At 31.1% G+C, this 23,695-nt stretch overlaps 2 protein-coding genes and 1 long non-coding RNA gene across 5 annotated transcripts; 1 reads left to right on the top strand and 2 right to left on the bottom strand.

Annotated features, from left to right (window-relative positions):
- Nucleotides 1-1,405: 1,405 nt before the first annotated feature.
- On the bottom strand, nt 1,406-1,722 carry LOC133845383 (uncharacterized). Its single transcript, XR_009894751.1, has 2 exons — nt 1,633-1,722; nt 1,406-1,580 (listed from the first exon to the last, which is right to left on the bottom strand). It is a non-coding gene; the product is annotated as an uncharacterized LOC133845383 (long non-coding RNA).
- Nucleotides 1,723-1,764: 42 nt separating this feature from the next.
- LOC133845365 (uncharacterized) lies at nt 1,765-6,038 on the top strand. Of its 3 annotated transcripts, XM_062279830.1 has the most exons (7): nt 1,765-1,889; nt 2,999-3,172; nt 3,832-3,977; nt 4,206-4,416; nt 4,479-4,590; nt 4,803-5,182; nt 5,252-6,037. In XM_062279830.1, the coding sequence occupies exons 2-7, from the start codon at nt 3,103-3,105 to the stop codon at nt 5,494-5,496; spliced, it is 1,164 nt and encodes a 387-aa protein (XP_062135814.1). In that variant the 5' UTR covers nt 1,765-1,889; nt 2,999-3,102; the 3' UTR covers nt 5,497-6,037. The 3 variants fall into 3 exon arrangements, with proteins under 3 accessions (XP_062135814.1, XP_062135805.1, XP_062135822.1); XM_062279821.1 differs by lacking the exon at nt 1,765-1,889 and having other exon boundaries at nt 5,252-6,038; XM_062279838.1 differs by lacking the exons at nt 1,765-1,889; nt 2,999-3,172; nt 3,832-3,977 and adding an exon at nt 4,045-4,140 and having other exon boundaries at nt 5,252-6,038.
- A 5,139-nt stretch (nt 6,039-11,177) lies between these two features.
- LOC133849781 (LIM domain transcription factor LMO4) lies at nt 11,178-14,906 on the bottom strand. Its single transcript, XM_062285872.1, is given in 6 exon segments — nt 11,178-11,418; nt 11,498-11,643; nt 11,645-11,690; nt 12,385-12,538; nt 13,618-13,926; nt 14,747-14,906. Coding segments are annotated over 5 exon segments (723 nt in total). The 5' UTR covers nt 13,862-13,926; nt 14,747-14,906; the 3' UTR covers nt 11,178-11,285.
- Nucleotides 14,907-23,695: the final 8,789 nt, after the last annotated feature.

Genomic DNA, 23,695 nt, shown 5'->3' with positions numbered 1-23,695 from the left:
ATAGTTTTCAGAATTTGTACTTTACTGGCATTTGACCATATAACTTATTTTCTAAAATTCAATTTGAAAAAGCAAAAACTTTTATTCTTTATTCTAAGTCTACTTTATTCAATGGGTATACAACATTACAGAAAGGAATTCATTTTACTCATATTTAATAAAACACGTGAGCATGCATTACGCCAATCCGCGCCACTAAAAGTATGTATGTAAATGGCGTAGCTTTAATGGATCCTTTTGGATAAAATTCAGCCATATCGAATAATGTACATTATTGTATTTTATAGATTCAAAACTAAAAATCTAATATTATTTTGCGCCACATATACTTGTAAATAAATATATATTTAATTAGTTTAAATAATGCAGATAAAAATATTTATTACTATATGTAGTTAAATTAATGTTGAAATAAAACTAATTAAGTTCTCGAAATAATTCAAAAAGCTTATTATTTTGGGAATTCGGATGCCATTCGGGTAGACGTCAATTTTTTGGAATAAAGCAATCAAACTTGATTCAATATTTAAATTTTATTTTCAGAGCGCCCTGTTGCGATTGGGGGATTTATTTGGTTGCCAGATAGGTTTTTTTTTTATCGATATCTTTTCGATAACCATCGAAAATGCTAACATATCATTTATTATTTTCAGTATTAAAACTGCAGTATTTTAATACTTTGCAATTTTTAACTTTATTAAATTAACAAGTATTCTGTTACCATTTATGGCAGCTTATGAGGTTAAATATAGGAATTTCCCAATTTTTAGTATTCAGATCTCATCCGTATTTTCACCAAACGCATCTTTTTGAGTAAAGCAATTCTATGATGCAAGCGCTTGCATCATTCAAAAAGCTGTTCAAAGGTGCAAAAGTATACAAACTCAGGAAGTAGGTAGTATCACAGGTAAAAGATTAAATTCAAGGTCTTAAATAATTCAAAAATCACTTTAAACTATTTGTTTCTAATATTAAAATTAGGCTTTGGTTGCAAAATAAAATAATTCATGCAGAAAGAATGAGCTTTTACGTATCCCTAGTTTCAATTAGTTTGGCTATGTAAAGATATTTTCAAGATCTAGTCTTGAATTTTAATTTAATTGAACACAGGCTAAAATAAAATTTTTATGATGTTTCGTAAATAAGAATATTTATAACGTCATCAATAAACATGATATAAATATAAAATCAATAATAGCCAATGTTTTTTTATTATTTTAAATATAAAATTCGCATGTTGAGTATGCAAAACTATTTTCTAAAACTGTTTATATTTTTTGAATAGAAAAAGTGACAATTTTGTGTTTTTTCTGATATATTTGTCGAGTATTTTTAAGTATTTTGTATAAATAAATACTCATACATATTTGCGACTGTTTCCAGAATATAGATTTCTCTCAAACAATAGAATTAAATGCAGATAAATTATCTTATTACATACCAATTCATGCTTGCAAAATTAATGTATATGTGTATCAAAATATTTTAAATAAATTTAATGGATAAGCAATGTACATTCTGTTGAGGCAGGGTCGTGAATTTTGGTACCCGGATATGGCTAAGCAATATACGAAAACAAACTTAAGAGAATCTATATATACTCTCTTAATTCAATCATCCCTTGCACTCAACTGTTTGTATAGGCATGTGTGTTTTTCAGAAGCTCTTCGTTAACTCTTATAAAATATACAAACAAACATCAATGCATGTGCGGTTGTATAGAAATGAATACATACATACTATTTGTATTGCAGCGCTGTTTAATTCGAGGAATGAAATGCGATTGCGTGAGTTACGCAGAGTATCGTACTTGTTGTCAACTCTAATTTAGTCTCCGTATGGCGGTTAGGAAAAGAGGTCCTTTAACTGAAACAGCCTGCTCAAAAGAAGTAAAAATTTGAATTTGTGCAGTTCGGTGTACGCATATCCATATACAAAAGTACATATATACGGATTCATTTGTATATGTATGTGTAGGAATAATTGATTTGTTCTATGTGTTCATAATCGGTGAATGAAGATACGAACATTTTCTAAAAATACAAATTTCATAAGACACTTTTTAACATAAATGTGAAGTAAAATTATGGAATACATAAAATTGAGTGAAAATATTCATACATTTGTGTATATGTGAGTTTTAATGTACATTTGTATACTTTTTAATTATGCACCCATGAGATGCAGTATCTATGTATTTACTCGAAATCCAGCAACATTTGTCCTGACAATTGCATACACACATATGCATAAGCGAATATATGTACGTGCATACATATTCATGTAGTGCAGCATACACACAAACATATGAACTTCGTATATTATACATATGTATAATATATATATACATATATATGCATATAAAGTGTTCTAAATTTTAATAGTTAAAAATATTTAACATTTACTATTTATATAAAAAAGTTAATTTTTTGTAAGTTAGCATTTTATGCAATTAAATTCATCTGGGAAAACAATTTGAAAAGTTATTTTACTGCAAAATGTACATATATAGTACATAAAACAAAATTTGTATGTTTTACATATTGTGTGAATGCATGCCTGGGTTGGGTATGTATGTACATACATGCATAAAAGGAAATTGCTTTCATATCTAAGGTAGTTATTTAACACAAAATAAGAATGTAAATTTTATTAGATTTGGCAGCGTTTAAGAATTAGATTGACAAATTTTGTGGAAAGCATGCTATTCATGGATACTTATGTACTGGCATAAGTATAAGAATATTTGTACATTTGTATGTATGTACGTACAATCAAATTTACAAATACAAATAGATTCATGTGTATTTTTTGTTGGGGCAACTATAAGCTGATATACAAACATGCATATACATATATGTGTACATTCGTATTGATAAATTCGAAAGCTACAAAAAGTCAAATAAATTACTGTTTAACCAAAATATCTAAACATTTTTGATTGTACAAATGTTTTTATCTGTGCGGGAATAACTATAACGACGCTTCATTAATTCAGGATATAAGGTTGATATAAGATATCAGGGGCTATAAACATGTTTCATATACACACACGTCGTACTCGTAAATAATCAGTTCGTCGTGAGTGAAATAAATGCTAAAATGATGGAATCGGAAAAATGGCATATACAGATCTATTTATTTTTGCTATTAATAACTTCAGCATATTCAAGTAAGTAATTTACTACATTTTTTAAAAAATTAAACTATGCCTTTACGGTATAATAATGTTTCTTAGATACTAAATGTATGTAAATTTATATTTGTTTACTTAAATATTCATAAGTCCACATTTGATTAATCAACATTCGTTGTTAATTCAATTTTATTCATTAGTTTATGCCCTTATGTTACCAAAACTATAAAATTTAAATTAAATATTTACTTTCGTTGTTAAATTGTTGTTAAATAAAGTAAAGCATTTATGTATATTATGCGACTTTCTTACAATTTAAACTTTTCCTACAAGTTTTCATTTTTTTCCTCGTGGAACTTGTCGGTGGAAATTGTCAGTGAAAAACGTAAACTGAAATATGTAATTATAAAAATAAGTAAAAGTTGTACTTATAGCTCTGTATTAGTGTTATATTTATAGCTTAAATTGTTTTTATGAACTTTTTCTCTTTCAAATTCGCTTATTTTGGAATTACCAAAATCAACCAAAGAGCTATAAGATTCATCTTGGCTCAAAAAATGTTTCGGTGCATGTTTTTGCGTTATATTTAATTGTGACTTCTACTCAACCATGAAAACACTATGCTTACTATAAACTCGGCATTATTAATATAAAAAGGTTTTTTTTCTCAACACTTAAAAAAAATTTAATTTCAGATGTGGGAAAAATGACATCGTCTCAAAACCACTTTGGGAGTAGTCTTCAAAGCCAGTTTAATACTAAAAACAATACTCGGGTCATCGCCCAGAAGGGAGGACTTGCTATTTTACCATGTGTCGTTAAAGTCAATTCTCCGGCCACGGTAAGTATATGTGTATAGTGCTCAGGGTTTCATCATGTCGGCCTTATTATTATTAGTCAAAATTCTTATCTCTTGGAAAAAGTTATTGATCTAGAAAGATTTTCAATTACTCAGTCAGTGTTTTTGTAGCTTCTAGTGTTGAAACAAACTTTGTTTATAATCAGTAAGAAGCACCGTTAGATGGTCTTTTGTAATGTTAATACTAAGTGCAAATTTTATATTTTATAGGTTTCTTGGATTCGAAGAAAAGATTTTCAGTTGCTTACTGTGGGCTTATCAACTCACAGTAGCGACAAAAGATTTTTAGTAGAGCACACACGTCACATGGGGCATTGGTCGCTAAGGATTAAAGCTGTTAAGGAAGAGGACCGAGGATTCTATGAGTGTCAACTGTCAATTTACCCAACGCAATCAATTTTTATAGAACTAAAAATTGTTGGTAAGTATCTGCTCGATAGGAAGATATTTTTAAGTGCATATAAAACTAATAACAAATTACAGAAGCTGTAGCTGAAATATCAAACGCACCCGATATACTTATTGACGAAACTTCTACGCTTCAACTGCAATGTAAACTTAAGGGGGCCACGGAAAATCCAGCATTTGTCTTTTGGTAAGTGCACTCAACTAAGAAATAGATAACATATGGAATTATTGAGTGGTAAAAGTGACTGAATCATTCCTTTGGTAGTTATTGTATAACCAAGTAACATAAACAAATAAACATCGTTATTTTCGATTAATTCTTAATATTGTTGTTCATTAATACTTAATTTGGGATTTATAAATAATTAAAAGTATAATATATTAAAATTAAATTTTTAGGTATCATGAGAATAAAATGGTTAACTATGATGCGCAAGGAGGTTTCGTTGTCACGTCGATTACTGAAAATGCGATCACTGGTCTCGAAAACGGCCAACATTTACAGACGAAACCAAATGGCACTAAAAATAAAACACATCGCAGCGCAATGGAATCAAATGGCGATAGCGCGATCGTATCTACTGCAGGTCCATATATTTCTACTTCACCAATTAGTCCATTTTCAGCATTACAAGTACAACCACATAAGTCACCATATCTTCCAAATTCTTCAATGAGCGTGCTAACCATCAAAACAGTAACATTTCATCATGCTGGAAATTATACATGTGCACCGTCAAATGCTAGGCCGGCCAGCATTACGGTCCATGTACTGAGAGGTTAGTTATTAGTCTTATTAGTCAATTTTTATGGAAGCTACTAATTATAAAATATTGCTTTAAAAATAGGAGAAAAACCAGCAGCCATGCAACATGCGAATCGCAGCATTCTTGACGGAGAGAATAATTCCAACATCAGCTTGGGCCTAAACAGTATTAAAGGATTCAATGGAACCAATAGTCTACTGGTCACAGGGCCCTCACTACTATTATCCGTTCTCTGTTTGCTAGCGAATCTGCCTTCTGCATCCCATTTACAAAAGCAGACACCAATGATATTCTTCGTATATGTATTATGTACTTTTAATAGCTGAAATTTTGATTAGACTAAATAACAAGAATTATAGAGTAATTTAAATCAATTAGCTTCGGCAATTGGAATTAAGGAATTGTATATAAATAATACCACACATTTAAAGATACTCATGAATGCGGTACATACGAATACATTAGTATCACGATACCAATATTAAGATGTTTAAGTTAAAATTGTAAAAAGGACTTGACTATATGATATGATTATATGGTAAATTAATGAAAGCTGTCTTCGGCATACCAAAAACTGATATAACGATGTAGACTTATTAAAAAGTTGTTCCTACGGTAGCTATATGGTAGTTTTGTCGATCGTTCGATCTACGCATTTCCATTTAAAATGACAGCTATCGGGGTTCAGTTAAGGTCTCAGTATATAAACTGTGATATAATTTGATGTAGAATTAATAAAAAATTGTCATTTAAATCAAAAATATTTACCCTTAAAACGTCACATTTATGCTGACTGCCGATAAACATATTTAGATGAAACACTCACTTTCCATCAACATACAACCTTCAACCTTCTTAAGAACTATATTAAATAATGTCACATTTCTAATTATTCCAATTAGCATAAAAATAAAGTATTTAAAGGGCAATTAAAAAAAATCATTAAAAATAATTATTTTTTGATAAAACTAAAATTATAACAAAGTTCACAAAATGTTTTTAAATAAAAGAGTCATACAACTATTGTTATTGCTTAAAGAAGTTGGAAAATATATCATTAGCTAAGCCGATTTTAATCTCAATAATTTATATTAGTATCTAATATTTTCAATTTATTAATATGATTACTCGCTGTTAATTATTTGAAAAACAGATAAGATTGATGTATATGGGTATTTTTTATGATTCTGAAGAAACTGTTTATCTCTGATCTCATAGAATGCGTAAATTTTTAATCATCATTAAGTCCCTTATTAAGTTTCCCGATCCTAATATCCAGCTTAAGTATGTGCATTAAACATCGTTCATATCACCCGATTATAAAAACAATGTTTTGAATATTTTTATTAAAATGCAGCATTCTTTATATCTAAGTTTAATACCTTCGGTAAAAAAATTCAAAAAATAAATTGTCAAGTTGTCTACGTTTTTGAATGGAATTGATAAGACTTTTTTTTAGATTACAGAGTACAACACCAATTTATGAATTGCAACTAGAACAATAGGAACATTTTAGCGCACTAATGATTTCTATGTATGTATGTTTTTAATGAACACATTGTAATGTTATATATTCTTATTTCCTTTCAAAATATGGTCAATTAAATTTATGTAAAATTAAATTTCCTTTATTTAATTTATTCATCAAATTATACAAATTATGCCTAATAAAAAGAAAAATTATAGTATAAGGAGTACTGGAAGGTTAGAATGAGATATATGAATGTGTACGAGTATGTCTAACTTATTTACTAGTTGTGGTATCTAAAGGCCAATTTAAAAAACATTAAAAAACTTTTTAAATGACATCAGTTCAAAGGAAAAACGTGGATAGTAATTCATTTTCATTATTAAAATTGAAACTGTCATTCAAGAGAATAATTTAACGACTTAAGGGCGACTAGTTAAGTCGTATCAGCTGTTTTAACTTCATAAGAAAACTTCTCAAATAATTTAATCAGGAACGGTCGAATTCGATAACTGTTTCATATAGCTGCAATGGGGACATAAATGTTAAAACGGAAATATTAATTGGACGAAAAATTATCTGTAAGGATTGGCTCCCCAATGATAACCATTCTGAATTGTTAAAATTTTATATAAGATAAATATGTATGTAAAAGACAAAGCACAACTTTGGAAATTCATTGTCTTTAACATTGTAAAACAATTAATGTAAATAAATGGTCTGTTAAAAATATAAGAAAATAGTAAGAACAAGTTTTACAATTTCAAAATGCGTTGTAAACTAAGCATGAAATACTCACTTTAGTCCTTAATTTGTAAATAAAGTACATCTCCCTTATATGAATGTATGCATTTACTATACTATTGTGATTACGTTCTGTTTATTGTAACATAAACGCATCCGTAATAAACTATAAATTTTAAAATAATGATAAGTTGTTATTCATCGTTGAATAAACTGAAGTAATACCTTACATTTTTTAAAACAAAAATTATGTTACATTTTTTTGTATACCCGCTACTCAAACGGTAGAAGGGGTAGTATAACTTTCTACCTACAGCAGATGCATTACAGGAGATGTATACATATTATGTGCAGCAGAAGGAAGCATCACGGACTCCATATTTATACTCTTGATCAGCATCAACAGCCGAGACAATATATCCATGTCTGTATATCTGTCTATTCGTCCCTTAGAAACGCTAGATTTTAAGGACTACAATAGAGCAGATCAATTTTGTTTATTTTTGGTATATTTTAAGAATATCACAGAACTGTTTTTCTTTTATTGAAAATATGTAATGGATATCTCACAACCGAGGAAACTCGACTGTAACTTTCTTAGTTGTAGTTACAGACACCAATTATAGAACTATGCATATGGTAATTAAAGCATACACCAAATCCAACATCGCTAAATCAACATCAATTTTATTCAATCTGTGTCAACAAATAATAACGAGTAAGTTAATAAATTGATAACTACATACTTAAAAAACCAAAAACTATTTAAGGTATTTAGGTCTAGTTTCTCAGACTGACATAATATTTGGGCTTTGACAAAAATAATTGCTCTAATAAAATAGTAGTGCTTATTGATTTGCATTGAAACAAATGTATAATATACATAAAACTATGTTGTTATACTATAGTATAACATTTTCTGTGCTCATTCACTGATGTGCCAATACACAAGCGGTAATATGAAGATAACATATGATATGCAATTTTGACATAATATAGCATCGTCGATTTTCACAACTCTTAGCTGGAGATGGACTTATCAAACTAGCTGACAGTCCACACAAATAACGAGTGTAAAATTAACATATATAGAAAAGTCCTAATGATTCCTGAGTACCATTTTTGTTTGCATTTGGGAAGAAGCTTATTTATTAAAGAAAAACTGTTGCATAGTAAAGCCTGTATGCAACTGAAACTGATTAACTAACAAACTTAGACTGGTAATCTGGTATATTTCGTATCAAATATAAAATTCTTAAAGGGTAATTCAAGCATAGGAGACTTTAGGCCAACTTAAAAAATGATATTAATTCGGATATTTGTATACTGGGGTCGGAAACACATTTCTGAAACACATTTTAGCTTAAAGCACAATTCAATCCAGAGAAGTGAGCTAAAAAAAAAAAATGGTGCAAACATTTGTCTATAGATAGCTGAATTTTGTTTGCCACCTTAGTTTTAAAATATAAAAAAATTTATTTTAAAAATTAAATTAAAAAAAAAATTAACTTATTACTTTATAATATTTTAATCATCTTTTAATTCTTACATAAAACAAAAAAAATGTATATATAATTTACTTTTAAGTAAAGGATCAACAAATTTTAATAAATATAAAAGTCAAATTTCCATAATTTTTATAAATAGAAATTGACAATTTTGTATTTTAATTTGTATATAATTTGGCTCATATCGCAGACTTTTGCATTCCTTTTTAAACATTCTTTAAAAAAAGAAAGCGGGTCAATCTCGAATTTTGCTAAATAATAAGTGCTGTTAAAATCATTTTATTACATATATAAAAGTAATTTTCCATTTTAAGGCTTTCCTATTACTTTCCTTATCCTTAAAATGTCTATATATAACATTTAAAAAAATAAAATTTTAAAAAGACTGATCGACTCTGCGGCCTTACACAAAAGCACAAATGGAATCATCGTCAGATCTTTTCCCAGTTGGAAAATCAACAAATTATATTATATGATAATTTTATTATAATTGAATGATAATTTAACTTAGAATCGACCACACTTTTCAAGAACATAAGTAAATAAAGACAATGCGAAAATGAAAATAAGGAAAAACACTTTAACTTTCTATATTTTAGATTTATTTTTTACCCTTCTTGATTTACCTGACAAGACCACCGAAAACAACACAATAAATGAGTGGGTCTAAGACAGACCATAATAGATTGTTCTATATATACTATATATTACTTTACCACTAAAACATTCAATCAATTTATAGTTTGCACATTAATTTCTAAAGCTTTTTAGATTTATAAATTTAATACGCATACCAAGATAATGCGCTAATAACTTCCTCTTAAATCACATTCAATAAAAAAATGAAATGTGAATTGTATAAATAAATAACTGACTTTTAATGTGCAAAATTACATGTTAAAACAAAAATGGCGTTGCAGTGAGTGATAAGATAATATATTCCTTTACCCTTTATCCTACAAATTTGATACCCGCTACCCATAAGGTAGAAGGGTATTATAACTTTGTGCCGACAGGAAATGTATGTATGAAGAAGGCATCCCCGACTCTATAACGTATATATATTATTGATCATCGTCAACAGCCGAGACGATCTAGCCATGTCCGTATGTTTGTCTGTCCGTATGAACCTTGGATCTCAGACACTACCGCCCCCCGCAAATCGACAAAAAACGAATAAAGCTAGAGTCACGAATTTTGGTATATACAATAATAAAAAAAATAATTGTGATTCCTGAAAATTTGATTGCGATCAGATAAAAATTTTCGAAGTTATTAAAGAAATACTTTTGTATGCCGAAAAACGCCTACTTGGTTGCTTTGGTTGATATTTTGAATCTGGTACTATATCGATACACCAAATATATCATTTGGTATTTTCTTTTTTAGAATTTTGTAGTAGTTTTTGTATATTTTGAGAAAAATACCGCAATATTTTGCTTTTATTCAAAATGGGTAGCGTGTCGAGCACACACGACTGTAGCTTTCTTACTTGTTAATTATTAATTACGATCATTTTCAAATTGTTTCAGTTTATGTTATTTTCACTGCAGTTCACTGTAAAGAGTCTCGCACGGGACAAATTTCGCCATGTTTCTTAAAGAAAACTAGGTGTACACAAGGATGGTCGGAGACACAATCTTGGCATAGACCCAGCTATTCATACTAATTCCGAACAAATATACATTTTTTATGGCGTTGAAGATGTTTCCTTCTTCTTGTTAGGCGCATTTATATTTCGAAAAACCTAATATAACACTTTTCATTTTTTTTAAAATAAAATATAGAAAAACAAAAAAAAATTACAAGATTATACCATTAATTTTCGACTCATTGACACAAGTGACAAAAAAAAAGAAATAAAATGTCTCATAAAGAAAATTTATAATCTCAAGAAATATCAAAGACTGAAAATAAACTTAATAGCAAGCATTTTCATAACAAAATTGGACTTATGGAACTGCTTCGAATTAGTAAAAGTTTTCGCCGACGAACGCATTGTTTGTTTAACTTGGGTGTATTTTTCTTTTATTTTGTATTAGTTGTTTCAAACTATTCTTTATTTTCCCATGGAAAAATAACCTAAATTTATATAGGTCCTTTACGTATATCTTAAACACTAAACTCGCGTTAATTAATATTCACGAAAAAATTAATATATTAAAGCGCTTAAAAACCGCATTTTACATTAGCGCAGTGTAATGTTTATCACCCCAAAGGTAACTGATTTTCTCATACTTAATGTGGTATGTATTTCTAATATCATTACTGAAGCTGATGCAAAAACTATGTTTTGATATTTTCTTTTAATTAGATCGAATTTTAAAATATAGAAATACAAATAATGAACTATGCTCTAAAATATATGTTATTTAAGTTAAAATATATAATTAGATTAGTCCTTTGATCTTCTTGGTCTTCCAACTTTTCCTTTCCGTTGTGCTAATGTTCCATTAGAATTTGAAGGATTTTTAAGCAACTTATGCCAATCTTGTTCACAAACCAGACTCGCTCCTAACATTGCGTACCTGAAAATATTAAAAACATTTGGTTAGAAATTTTGAAATTTTGAAATAAATATTATTTATTATTAGAAACCGCACATACCTGTCACCAGGTCGCAAATTAGAACCGCATTTTGCGCAACTAAAACATCTAAGATGAAATACGCAATTTATAATTTGTTTTTGTTGATTTTGTAAATCGATATTATTTATTCCAGTAAGAGCTTTTGCTACCATTTCACTTGGGGGGTATTGTTTCCCCACATCCAGAACAAACCCCGGAGCTTCCGAACATACTGAAATCATAAGAAGATGCATTATATACATATGTATACCAAAATTCGTATAAATATATGCCGTGAAATAAATATGGTCATTTCCAAAATAATAAATCAATGTTATGGTTGAGTAGCACAAAATAAAATGCACAAAGACAATCGTCTAAAACTCTTTAAGACTATGCTACGATGCTACAAGGCACACAACAAAAAAAAAACGAAAATGGTTTTAAGCTGTTTTTTTATTACAAATTGTGCAAATTAAATTGACAAATACTCTGTTAGGAAACTGCATATTAAAATTTAAAAAAAAATTATCGCTTTTTTTGGGATTGTCTTTGGTCGTTGTTAAGTAAACATTGTTCAACATTCATTATGAACAAGTAATAACTGTCTTTTTCATAAAATAGGTTCACAAAAAAACTAAAATAATATACGATAGGTATATTTTATTTTTTATGATTACTTTTTTTTCACCTTTTCTGGAAATGCCAATACGTGCACAAATACAATAAAAATCCACACATAGTTCAAAATTGGCCACAATTGTCACAATATAAAAACAGATTTGTTTTTAAAAGAGCTGCTCTAAATAATAAACGCTTTATCGAGCGATTGGTTAATTTTTAGTGTACACTATGTATGTATTTAAATTATATAGTATAGTTTGCTAAAATATCATGTTGGGGAAATGGCGAAATTTTATTCACACCTGGAATAGTCCTTTTTACATAGTATAAGACCGCGCCTTGTAAAACAACTTGAGCCAACGTCGGCTAGCATAGCTCCACAGCAATGACATTTTAGGCAACCGTTGTGCCAATATCTGTCTAAAGCATATAAAAGATATCTATCACTTATTTTATCTATGAAAATATAGAAAAGAAAGAAATTTGTTAGTGCATAAAATATACCAAATATATTTTTTATAAGAGTTATATTACGGAAATAATGTAAATGTTTGTATTTATGCTATTTTTAAGAACGTTTATCATACAGATAAATTCATTATACAGCTGTGCAATAAAATATGTATGTAGTTCTGTCTTTTATATTGCAACACTAAAAAATACAATATCTAAAGATTTAGAATTTTTACTGCTGTCCCTGGGTAAAATAAATTTATGTATACATATGAAAATCAACTCAAATATGCAAAATAAAGTTACGAACTTCGAAGACTACTAAGAAACTTAAAACCAGCTTCAAGGAAGAACTTCACAGAATTATATTAATTGTATCTAAATATGTCTTTATAAGTATAATTATTCATTATATCGAAACCTTAGGAGATTATAGCATTTACCGTAGGGTAGAAGGGTATTATAACTTTGTGTCAGCAAGAACTATGTGTAACAGGTAAAAGGAGGCATCTCCGACCCCATAAAATATATATATTTTTGATCAGCGTCAACAGCCGAGATCAACTATCATCAATAATATCTATAGTTTTTGTGAATCCTGAATTGGCGAAGTAAGAAATACTTTTGTATGGGCAAAAACGTCTACTTACTAGGGGTATTAGTTGCTTTGGCTGGCAATCTAGTATATTTTACACTATATAGTATATCTTGAATGTAGTTTCATATCAATAAACCTTATGGTATATATACATATTTTTTTTTTTAAGTATTTTGAGGAATATTGTTTTTGGCATATTTTTGAGAATACCGCAATATTTAACTTTTATTTAAAATGGGTAACGTGTATCTCACAGTCGAGCACATTCGACTGTAGCTTTCTTACTTGTTTAATATTTTACCATTAGAGAAAAGTCATTGAAATTGCCCAATTTAAATAGTTTTTGCCCAGTAACAAAGTCTCCCCACTTTGCAATAAATTCGAATTAGAACTAAAACTTAGGCTAAAAATATTTAATATTATTATTTAAGTTTACATTTCTTTAGTATAAAACATTTCATTAGTAATTATCGTTTAAACCTACCTCCACAACCGCCACACACCTTTATTAATGTGCTTGGGTGTATTAACTGTTGGTTATTGAAATCATTCGAAGTTTCATCCATAAACGATAATTGAGACGATGAAATATTTGAGTTACTTTCTGCAATATCCTTGTTGTGGCTGTTTCTATAGCCAATGACTACTGAAGGAAAATTTTCCGGACTAGAGGAATCTTGCTGATGTGCCGCTAGTATATCAGTATATGAATGGAACGATGCATTCATTGCAACAAATTTTTGATAATTATATTAATAAAGGCATATAGGTGCTGTCTATTGCACGACGATTTCTGAAATAAAGATGTTTCATTATTGCAATTGTTGGTACAAAAACTGGTATTACAATTGTGGAAACAATTACTATACGTGCACATAATCAAATTTTTGAACAAATATTCTTTTATCGTGTTAAAACTGTATACACGGGCATGCATGCATGTCAAAATTTAACCAATTGGGTTCCAGTTAGATTGCTCATATATAATATATATGTATGTACATAAAAAAGTTATTTTGCCGGAGGCACTTTTCACCGGAAAATATCCATATACTTATCTACTATACATACAAAGGTATGTATACTATACAATATCTACCAATGACACTATTTAAATTAATAATTAGTTTTCATGATTATGTTGGATAGCAAGTACGGTTGTGTGTACCCACATTTATATACATATTTGAAAGAGTAAGTATTCCATAAAGCGATTAAAGACATTTTGCAGCATATCTCAAGATGTCCGTCCATTATTAGATGTTAATTTTAAGTACTTGTTGATGAAAAACTTATGCACATACAAATGTACATATTAGCATGCAAATGCATGTATGTACGTATTACACAAAATCACTTAATAACACATACTCATACAAATTGATGTCCATCTTGATATTTATTTCACATGCATCTGTCTCACAAAATTATGTAAACAATGTCCATATGTATTTAAATTTTTACAAATGTGCCTCGAAATTATTCACTTATTTACATTCAACTATAAGAAAATGCAAATATACTCCTGTATTTACAAATGAAATCCAAATCCAAAGTTTGTGTTCACAACCGAGATATCATGTGCCGGAATGTTTTTGGTAATTATAACTTACATGTCAAATATATTTAATTAAATAGTTCTCCCTCAATTAGAATTTTGTCTCATATGGAATAATAAAGGTGTTTTGATAATAAATAGCGTTCCTAGTGTTAAATACAAAATTCATAGAGATGAAAGTGCTTATAATCGATAACTCTTAAGATGACGAATTTAACTAGCTCCATCAAATATTTCGATTTAATCGCATGTGCTGAGTTGCTCTTACAACAAAATGACGCTTTCCATTATTTATATGATGTCGGTATTATAAGACTGATTTATACTAAATTGTTTCAACGACCGAGATTTAAAATTATGCGATGAAATCCAGTGTTATATTAAAAACAGAAAAATTAATAAAAATATTTATCGAGGATAAGAAATTTATTTCAAAATTATATTATAGTAAATAAATAATTACGTTAAGTCTCATCTGCTATAATCATTTTATGTATATTGAATGAGAATAAATAGAAGCAAATTACTTAGCTCGCGATGCGCAAGCCAATAAATCACTATCGATAATATAATGATTTTGTTAAGTTTAAGCTGTTCTGTAAGTTGTCTTTTAGATTGCTTATAAAACAACTTGACAAATTCAATAACGGCATTTGTAGAACTAGTAATTAAGTTATTTCATATCGAAAAGTATATCTGCTCCAAGATGCGCGAAATTGTTGTGCAACTTCATATAAAAAAAAACGGACGTACAAATATTTTTCGGCGTCATATCGTTCCGCAGTTCCCAGCACAAAAAATTGTTAAGCTTATCGATACTCCGATACTAGAATGTACTCGTGTATAAGGATGTCAAATAGAGGTGGAGAACTATCGATAGTCGGCGCAATCGATAGCGAGCGATTTTTTCTCTCAAACCATCGATAGTGTCGATAGTGCCATCGATAGTGTGATGCTTATTAATTGTTAAATGTAAAAAAAGCTATAATATGAAATTTAAACTAAACTTTATTATATTCTTAACTCTTAAAATCAAAAATACATTTCATTTGTTGCTTTTGTGTTATACGAATTAATAAATCATTTAATTTAATTAATAAACATTTTCATTTAGCTTCTTCGTAGAGCCATTTGTTCTTATTGAGGAACAATAACATGTTAATGTTTTCCTCCTTCAGTCGAGTTCGGCGATCGGAGACTATTTGTCCGGCCTTGCTAGACATGCGCTCGGACTCCACTGATGTGGCGGGTACGCACAAAATTTAAACATTACGGTTTTATAAGTTCCAGATCCGTTTCGTTCATCTGAAATTATAAACAAAAACTGAATTTACTGAATTTCTCTTAATACAAATACATTTGCACTTACCTTTTCGACAATTGTTAGGAACTTCTTCATGCTATAACTTATTTTACTCTTCACTTTCAACAATATTTTTGCTTTCCAATATATTTTTGCTTTGCGCTGTATTTTGATGTCCACTTGCAGCTATATTTTTCATTGTGATGTGAGACGCCAAGTGCAAAACTATCGATAGTGCAGGGCTGCCATCGATGGCGATGCGATAGCTCAAACCATCGATAGCGTCGATAGTGCCATCGATAGTTCTCCACCTCTAATGTCAAATCAGCAGCAATCTATTATTCCGCACTAATAAAAAAGTTAAGAAAAAATCGTCGGAGCATTTTCTCGTGAATACAAGTTAATTAAAATTGTGAAGTCGCAATATTATATATGACATTTAAAATCAAAAAAATATTGCAAACAAGTTGCAATATGTGCTTGAGATATTGCCGACATAGGCAAGATTTCGTTTGTTTTTTCCTTTTTTAAACAATTGCATTTAATTAATGCAAGTTCTATGATGTACCACGCGATGCAAAAGGAAGAAGAAGAATATAAAAGGCAATAGAATCAAATTAACCGAAAATGATCAATTTGATATACTGTTACAACACTGAGAGTATTTAAAATGTATAGGAATATATATATATTTTATTTTTTCTTTATTAATTCACTACTTATTTCCGTTTACATCATAATAAGCAACTCACTCCGCATCAATCATATCTCTATTAAAGGGTTAAAATTTATAACCTTGGTTTCTTTCTTAAAACATTATCTTATGCCTCTGTCGATTTCCTTTCATTCGTCTTTTTTTTTAAAGACTTTCAAAGCAATTTGAAATAAATCTTTAGCGCCAAATTTGCAAATGGAATAATCAGCTGATTTCCATCGATGACGTTTTCTTTTTTTTTTGCTTAAGTATACCAAAATATTACCTAAAATAGGTCACATTTTCAGAATCATTGCCACATCATTAATGCCGGTGCATGAATTAAGCGTCCCTCTCTTACACACATCCTTTTATGGACAAGATTCTACTTACAAATAATTATAAATAGACAAGAAACTAAGAAAAGGGTGTTTGAATTTGTTTTGCACTTCCATTAACTTCTTGTCTGCATTTTAAACTTTTTTAAACAATCTTCATAAGTTTTATAGAAGAGGCCAGAAATCATTAAAACAGATCGGAGAGCGGCTAGCTAAGCGCGCTGGTTCCTCCGCGTTGAATTTTGATATATGTAAGTATGTACATATTCAAATTAATTATACCCGTGGGGTAGAAAAGTATTATAACTTTCTATTTACAAGAAATGCGGTAGAATCAATCAATATTCCAGAAAATTTGGTTGCGATCAGAAAAAATTGTATATAGCAAAAAACGGGCTTAGTTGCTTTGGGACAATCTGGCATATACTTATACTTTATTGTGTATTTTGCATGCAATAGTATATCAATACACCAAATTTAGCCTTCGATATGGTATATTTAGATATTTTTTCGTATATTTGGTATATATTGTTGAATAATATCGTACTTAATCACCGACTATCTCTCTTCGAGTGCGGACGTCTTTTTCACTCCTTTTCTTATTCGCGCTCGTTTGCGTTAAACAATCTTTAGTGAATTATCATTTCTTGGTGCAACCATGGTCCCCGGGGCCTCCCAATTTAGGGCATAATCGCTTTGCCAGCCTTAGCTAACGCTAAGGAGCTCACGCTCCAAAGATAAAAAACGTTATTATCAAAAGTTCTCAGAGAAGTTTCCAGAGTTGCCCGAATCAAACCAACAAAATCCACAGTTTCACACAACCAGGTTGCCTTTAATCAAAAGCACAGCGTGGGGCTACATGCAGTGCTCTCTAGACTCGAGCGCTGGGGCATCGGTCCTATGCTTTCTAATCTATAATGGCCTTTATGACCAACCGACTCAAAGCTTATATTTAAATATCACTGTGACAACCTTAGAAAGCAACTAGAGTCTCGTTTTAATATTATTAAATTTATAAGCTTTAAATATAGTAGAATATACATAAATAGTCTTGTAAATATCACTCGTGCCCTAATGCTCGCTAAAATCGATTACGGGTTCGCTAAGGCCCACATCAAAAAATACAAACTCGATTCGTCTTTCAACGCTTCCCCTACCTCCCCCCACCCACTGCATATTAGGTGAATCTGGTCTTCCCAGTATAACAGAACACATTGTAGAGACATACCATGCAGCTCATTCCAAAACCATATAACACACCGAAAGCTCTGCTAAGAAAAGAGTTCATTTGAATATCTAAATACAAACGGAAGTATAAATGCCCCTCCACTCTCCGGCGATATGTCAAAAACAGTACACATCTCGGCCTACCCGCTCCCACACCAAGTCTTGCCATCGTTCCGCTGCCTTTATGATTTCGACAAAAGACAAACACTAACCTTGCATCACACTAAAAATGAAAATCACCAGTTTCGAATTTCTGGCCCGCTTCTATTGCGAAAAGAATAAGCTTGTTGCAAAATTATGGCTTTACATCGATTTCTTTTCTATTAAATGTAGTATTAAATACTAGATTTAAAATAAAATAAAAAATAGGTACCGGGTATCTCATAGTTGTGTACACTAGACTATATATTTTTCTTATTTACTCGTATCATATTATAAGACTTATTTATTATAAGACTTGCATTGTTCTGACAGAGTTCGCAAAAGGAGGTGCTTTTACTCTTTAGTAAATGTTCGTGCGGTGTCAGAGAGTGTCCAAATCTTTGATATTTAACTTAGAGACATCTTGGGATTTCGGTGTGGTTCATATTTCTAATAAAATAGTTGAGGTTGAAACGTTATTATAACTAAGTCGATACCATACGGATATATCAAGCAATTGATTAAGTTTTGCTATAAGGTAATTTTCTTTTAAGAGCTTATTTATGTCCGTAATGTTATAATTGAGTGAGGATAAGAGGAAACTTGGGTGCGTATTTGACGATTTTATCATGTCCTTTCATGTTTTTGTGACCTGGAATCCAAAGGTGTCTAAATTTTGGGTAGTTAGACCACGGTTGCCACTTTTGATACAAATGTACCGAAACTGGTATATTTTTTATGCGTTGGTACATTGGATCACTTTTTTTCATTTTGGTACATTGTCAATATGCCTGGTCTAGAATTTAAATTTTTCATAAAATTGTATGTTCACACATATTATTTTAACAAATGGCTCTGTTCCACCAGACACAATTTTTTTGATCAGTTAGAAATTGAACCATGACTAACACTGGAAAATATCGCATATAGTCGATTTGCGACGTAATGTGTCAATTGAGAAAATATGTATGCGCCAATCTAAGCTCTATCACTACGTAAACAGTTATGTATATATTGCGAATCACAATTTGTGAAATAGAAAAAATCATTCGTGAAAAAATTTGTGGTACATTTTTGCTAAATTGGTACATTTTTTTTCAAAATTTTGGTACAAACAATTTTTTTGGAATGGCAACCGTGAGTGAGAAATAAGAAGTGTCCTAATCGAAGGGAGTCGGAGCATATATGCCGGTTTTAAGTTTTTAGATTTGGATAGCTTCATAGATCGCAATGATTTCGGCAGAGAAAATAGAGAAGTAGTTTTGGATAAATCCCATTTTTATTATTATGTCTTTTGTAGTAATTGCAAAAGAAGTTGAGTAAAGAGTTTTGGATCTGAAGTGTATTGATTTAATGCCGACGAAGACTTTTTTAATTTAAATAGTTTATTTTTTAATTTTTTGCTATTATGAGCAGAAGTGAGTCCTTAGCAGCGTATATGTACATATATTATTAGTAAGATTAGCTTGCAGAAAATTACGGCGTTCTGTTATTTTGTTTGACATGGATTTCATTAAGAGTTTGTTAATCGGAGTGGAGCGCAAAGAGCCAAGGGCTTAACTAATTGAATTGTTAAGAATGGTTTGAATTTTTTACAGATCCGTGTTTATGTATTTCCATAAATGAAAAGACCGTAGTCCTTTTTAGAAATGATCAACGATTTTATAATTTTAATTAGAGTGTGTGTATGACAATTAAATTTATGGTTTGATAAACATTTATTATGTTGAGTCTTTTGTTAAGTGATACACAAAGTTCGTCAATGTGTTTGGTCCATTTGTGTTTGGATTCTAATATTAAGCCGATGATTTTCCTTGAAGAGACTGTTGTTATGTCGAAATTATTTGATGATATTTTTCATTCGCTTTTGAGTTTTTTACAAATATGTAAGTGATTGGGTTTGTTAGGGAAGAGACTGGCGCCAGAAAGCGCTCCATTCAGATACTTTGTCAGTTGGCTGTATGCTATTTTTGGTTTTCACAGAACTTTGCAATGATGTGAAAGTCGTTAGCGAAGCCTATGAATGAGAGATATCTTTGCAATTTAATTGATTAAAGCAGATCATTTTTCTATTATTCTTGTAATTGATTATTGTGTTGAAATTTGCTTGTGAAGAGTTTGGCGAAACATGAATTCAATCTAATAGGTCTATATGAGTCGGTTGAAGTTTTGTTTGCATCGGGCTTAATTATTGGGTTGAGTAGACTAATTATACCCGTTACGCATAGGGAAGAAGGATATTATAACTTTGTACTGGCATTCTTGATCAGTGTCAACAGCCGAGTTGATCTATCCATGTCCGTTTCAGACATCGTCACGGGTGGCAAATTTCGACACTCGACTCACACCCGTACTTTTAAGAGTGCGAGTGCTACTTAGCACTCGCAAAACGAGTGAGAGATACACACTTATTCAAAATCATGCGAGTGCTGCGAGTATGAATCATTGTCATACTCGAGCCTTTCTTGCACTTGCCTATTCGGCACCCGATCATTTCAGGCACTCGGCTTGTACACACTTGTGTCTCGCGGGTGGTTGTTCTTCGTGCAACCGATCATTTTAGACACTCTTGACGAAATGCTCTGACACTCGCGAGTGTTTGATCAGACACTCGCGAGTGTCTGAGCAAATACTCGGGTGTTTTTCCCCCACCCCTATTGATGCTTGTGTGTCGCGGCTCGCGGGTAGATTTTATGACTTTTGACTTCTTTGAATGATTTTTGGGTGTTTTTTTACTTTGACAAATGGTCAAATAAAATATCAGGTGGTTTTTCCTGTAATTTATGGAAATTGCACAAATTTGCAAAATACCCTTTTGTAATTATATAGGCATTTACAATAGTGTTATAAACAGGTAATAAAATTTCTGATTTTCCGGTTATTCATGAATATAAAAACAGGTAAAATTTCACTTTACAAACCCCGGATTTTCCACATTTCTATTGAATTATAATATTAATTAGGTATGAATGGGCGTTACATTTTGTTCAGGTCAGGTTGGTAAATTTTCAAGAAATAAAATGAGTGCAAGAACAGCGCACCAGCAATAACAAGAACAATACAAAAAGCCGACGGCATTTCTTGCATCTCAATATACATACACACAAACGTACATATGTATGTACATACATACAATCGTGCCGGTCCACTCATAATTTTTTACAAAGCGTATCGGATACACTTACCCATAACCATGATACAATTATAGAAGGTAGTCTCGTCAAAAAGCTGGTACCCTGTCTACCAGCAATAACGAGTGAAAGAACAGCGTGGTAGTGTGAACGAGACGGCAATGAAATGCGCGTTAACGTAGACGATGATATTAATATTTACATATTTTGAAGCTAATATTATGTCATGACATATTTTAAAATGTAAATTGTTTATGAATAATATTAATAATATATATGAATTCTCTATTCTCTAAATATTTAAATACTATCCGTGTCTACGGCATACATGGCAAAAAGTCATTTTGCATAAGGGTTTTTAAAATTTCGTCCGCAGACAACCTCTTGCGTCGAAATACGAATGCGGAGCTTTTCCGACGAGACTACTATCATGCCCATAACCACCGGCACCGGCTTTACCCGAGTGCCTAGAATCACCGATCGCAAATTCCCGAGTATGCCTCGGCACTCGCACTCGCGAGTGTAAGGCTCGCGATACACTTATTGCTCATGAGTATAAGGCTCGCGAATGTGTGTATTTTTGGCCACTCGCACTCGCGAGTGTAAGGCTACCGAAAAGGCACATGAGTAACGGGTGCACCCGTTGAGTGTGTATTCCCGTGCCGTTCTCTGGTCCGTTTGTCCGTCTGTCTGTCTGTCCGTATGAAGCACTGGATCTCAGAGACTCTAAGAGATAGAGCTATAATTTTTTCGACAGCATTTGTTATGTTTGCACGCAGATCAAGTTTGTTTTAAATTTTTGCCACGCCCATTTCCGCCCCCGAAAATCAACAAAAATCTAATAACAAGCGTAATTTTAAAGCTAGAGTCTCGAATTTTGGTATATACAATAATAACTTGCGATCAGATAAAAATTGTCGAAGTTAATAAAGAAATACTATTGTATGGACGAAAACGCCTACTTACTAGGGGTCTTAGTTGCTTTGGCTGACAATCCGGTTTATTATGCCGCCCATGGTATATTTTGAATGCGGTACTATATCGATATACGAATATATCATTTGGTATATTTTTCGTAATTTGTAGTATTTTTCTATATTTTAAGAATAATACAGCAATATTTTGCTTTTATTCAAAATGGATAGCGGATATCTCACAGTCGAGCACTTACTTGTTTTATTAGCGATTGCAGTTCACTGTAATGGCTTAAATATCCACGAAAATTCCATTCAATTAGGAAAGGTGCCTTGGTTGGCAGGCGAGAACTAAGTATCGAGTGAGTGATTGTTGATACTCCACGTTGTCAAAGCTGTATAACGATATGTAATAACACTCCACGTTGTCAAAGCTGTATAACGATATGTAATAACAATTTTGATAGTTTATACGATTTACAATTTATGCAACTGTTTTCGTTTTTGTTTTACTTCTTCGATGAGATGGTGCTTGTCACATTTGGCTCAGATTTTGCATAGCTTTGATGTATGTCCCAACCGGACACAGTTGTTGTATCGAAGCGGGGCTGGAATATAAGGCCGAATGAGAGTTTTCTTATATGTCAATCATGATGTAGTCCGGTAAAGTTGTGGATGAATTATATATTATAACTAGTCCAGTTTCAATGAGTGTACCGTCAAAGTTACGCAAAATTTTTTTTATCGAAGGAGACGATTTGCATAAATTACTCCTTTGCACGAGTTAAGTGTGCGATATTCAGCCACAGTTAATTTCGGTAGTAAAGTTTGTAATCTTCATTAGCTTTTCAGCGTGCAGAAGAGTACTTCGCTTCCGCATGTGAAGTCGATGATTTTTTTTATTGCGAAGGAAGATAGTTTGAATTGTTTCTCGGACTCATCATTTCTGGATATAATTATGTATTTAGTGTCGCTTAGTCGTTCGTTTTTAGGATAGTCAGCTTATCCACATCGACTTTTGTCGATCGGTGGGGCCCCGCTCAACCATCGTGGCGAAAAGTTGCCGTTATGTTTCGTTTAGTTTCTTTTAATTACTTGTTTGTTTACGCGAAAACGAAAATAACGGAGAGTTCGAGTGTATATAAGAGTGGCGGTTTACTTAACTAAGCGGAGCTTGCAAAAAAAAGTCGACTGTACACCTCGAGATCTAACTGCGTCTAGAAGTTTACTTAAGTTTGTATAGTTGATATGCTTTT

Source organism: Drosophila sulfurigaster, chromosome 2L (assembly GCF_023558435.1).
Source record: "Drosophila sulfurigaster albostrigata strain 15112-1811.04 chromosome 2L, ASM2355843v2, whole genome shotgun sequence".
Taxonomy (NCBI): domain Eukaryota; kingdom Metazoa; phylum Arthropoda; class Insecta; order Diptera; family Drosophilidae; genus Drosophila; species Drosophila sulfurigaster.
The sequence above is the reverse complement of the archived record's forward strand: the minus strand, read 5'-3'. Positions and strand labels throughout refer to the sequence as shown.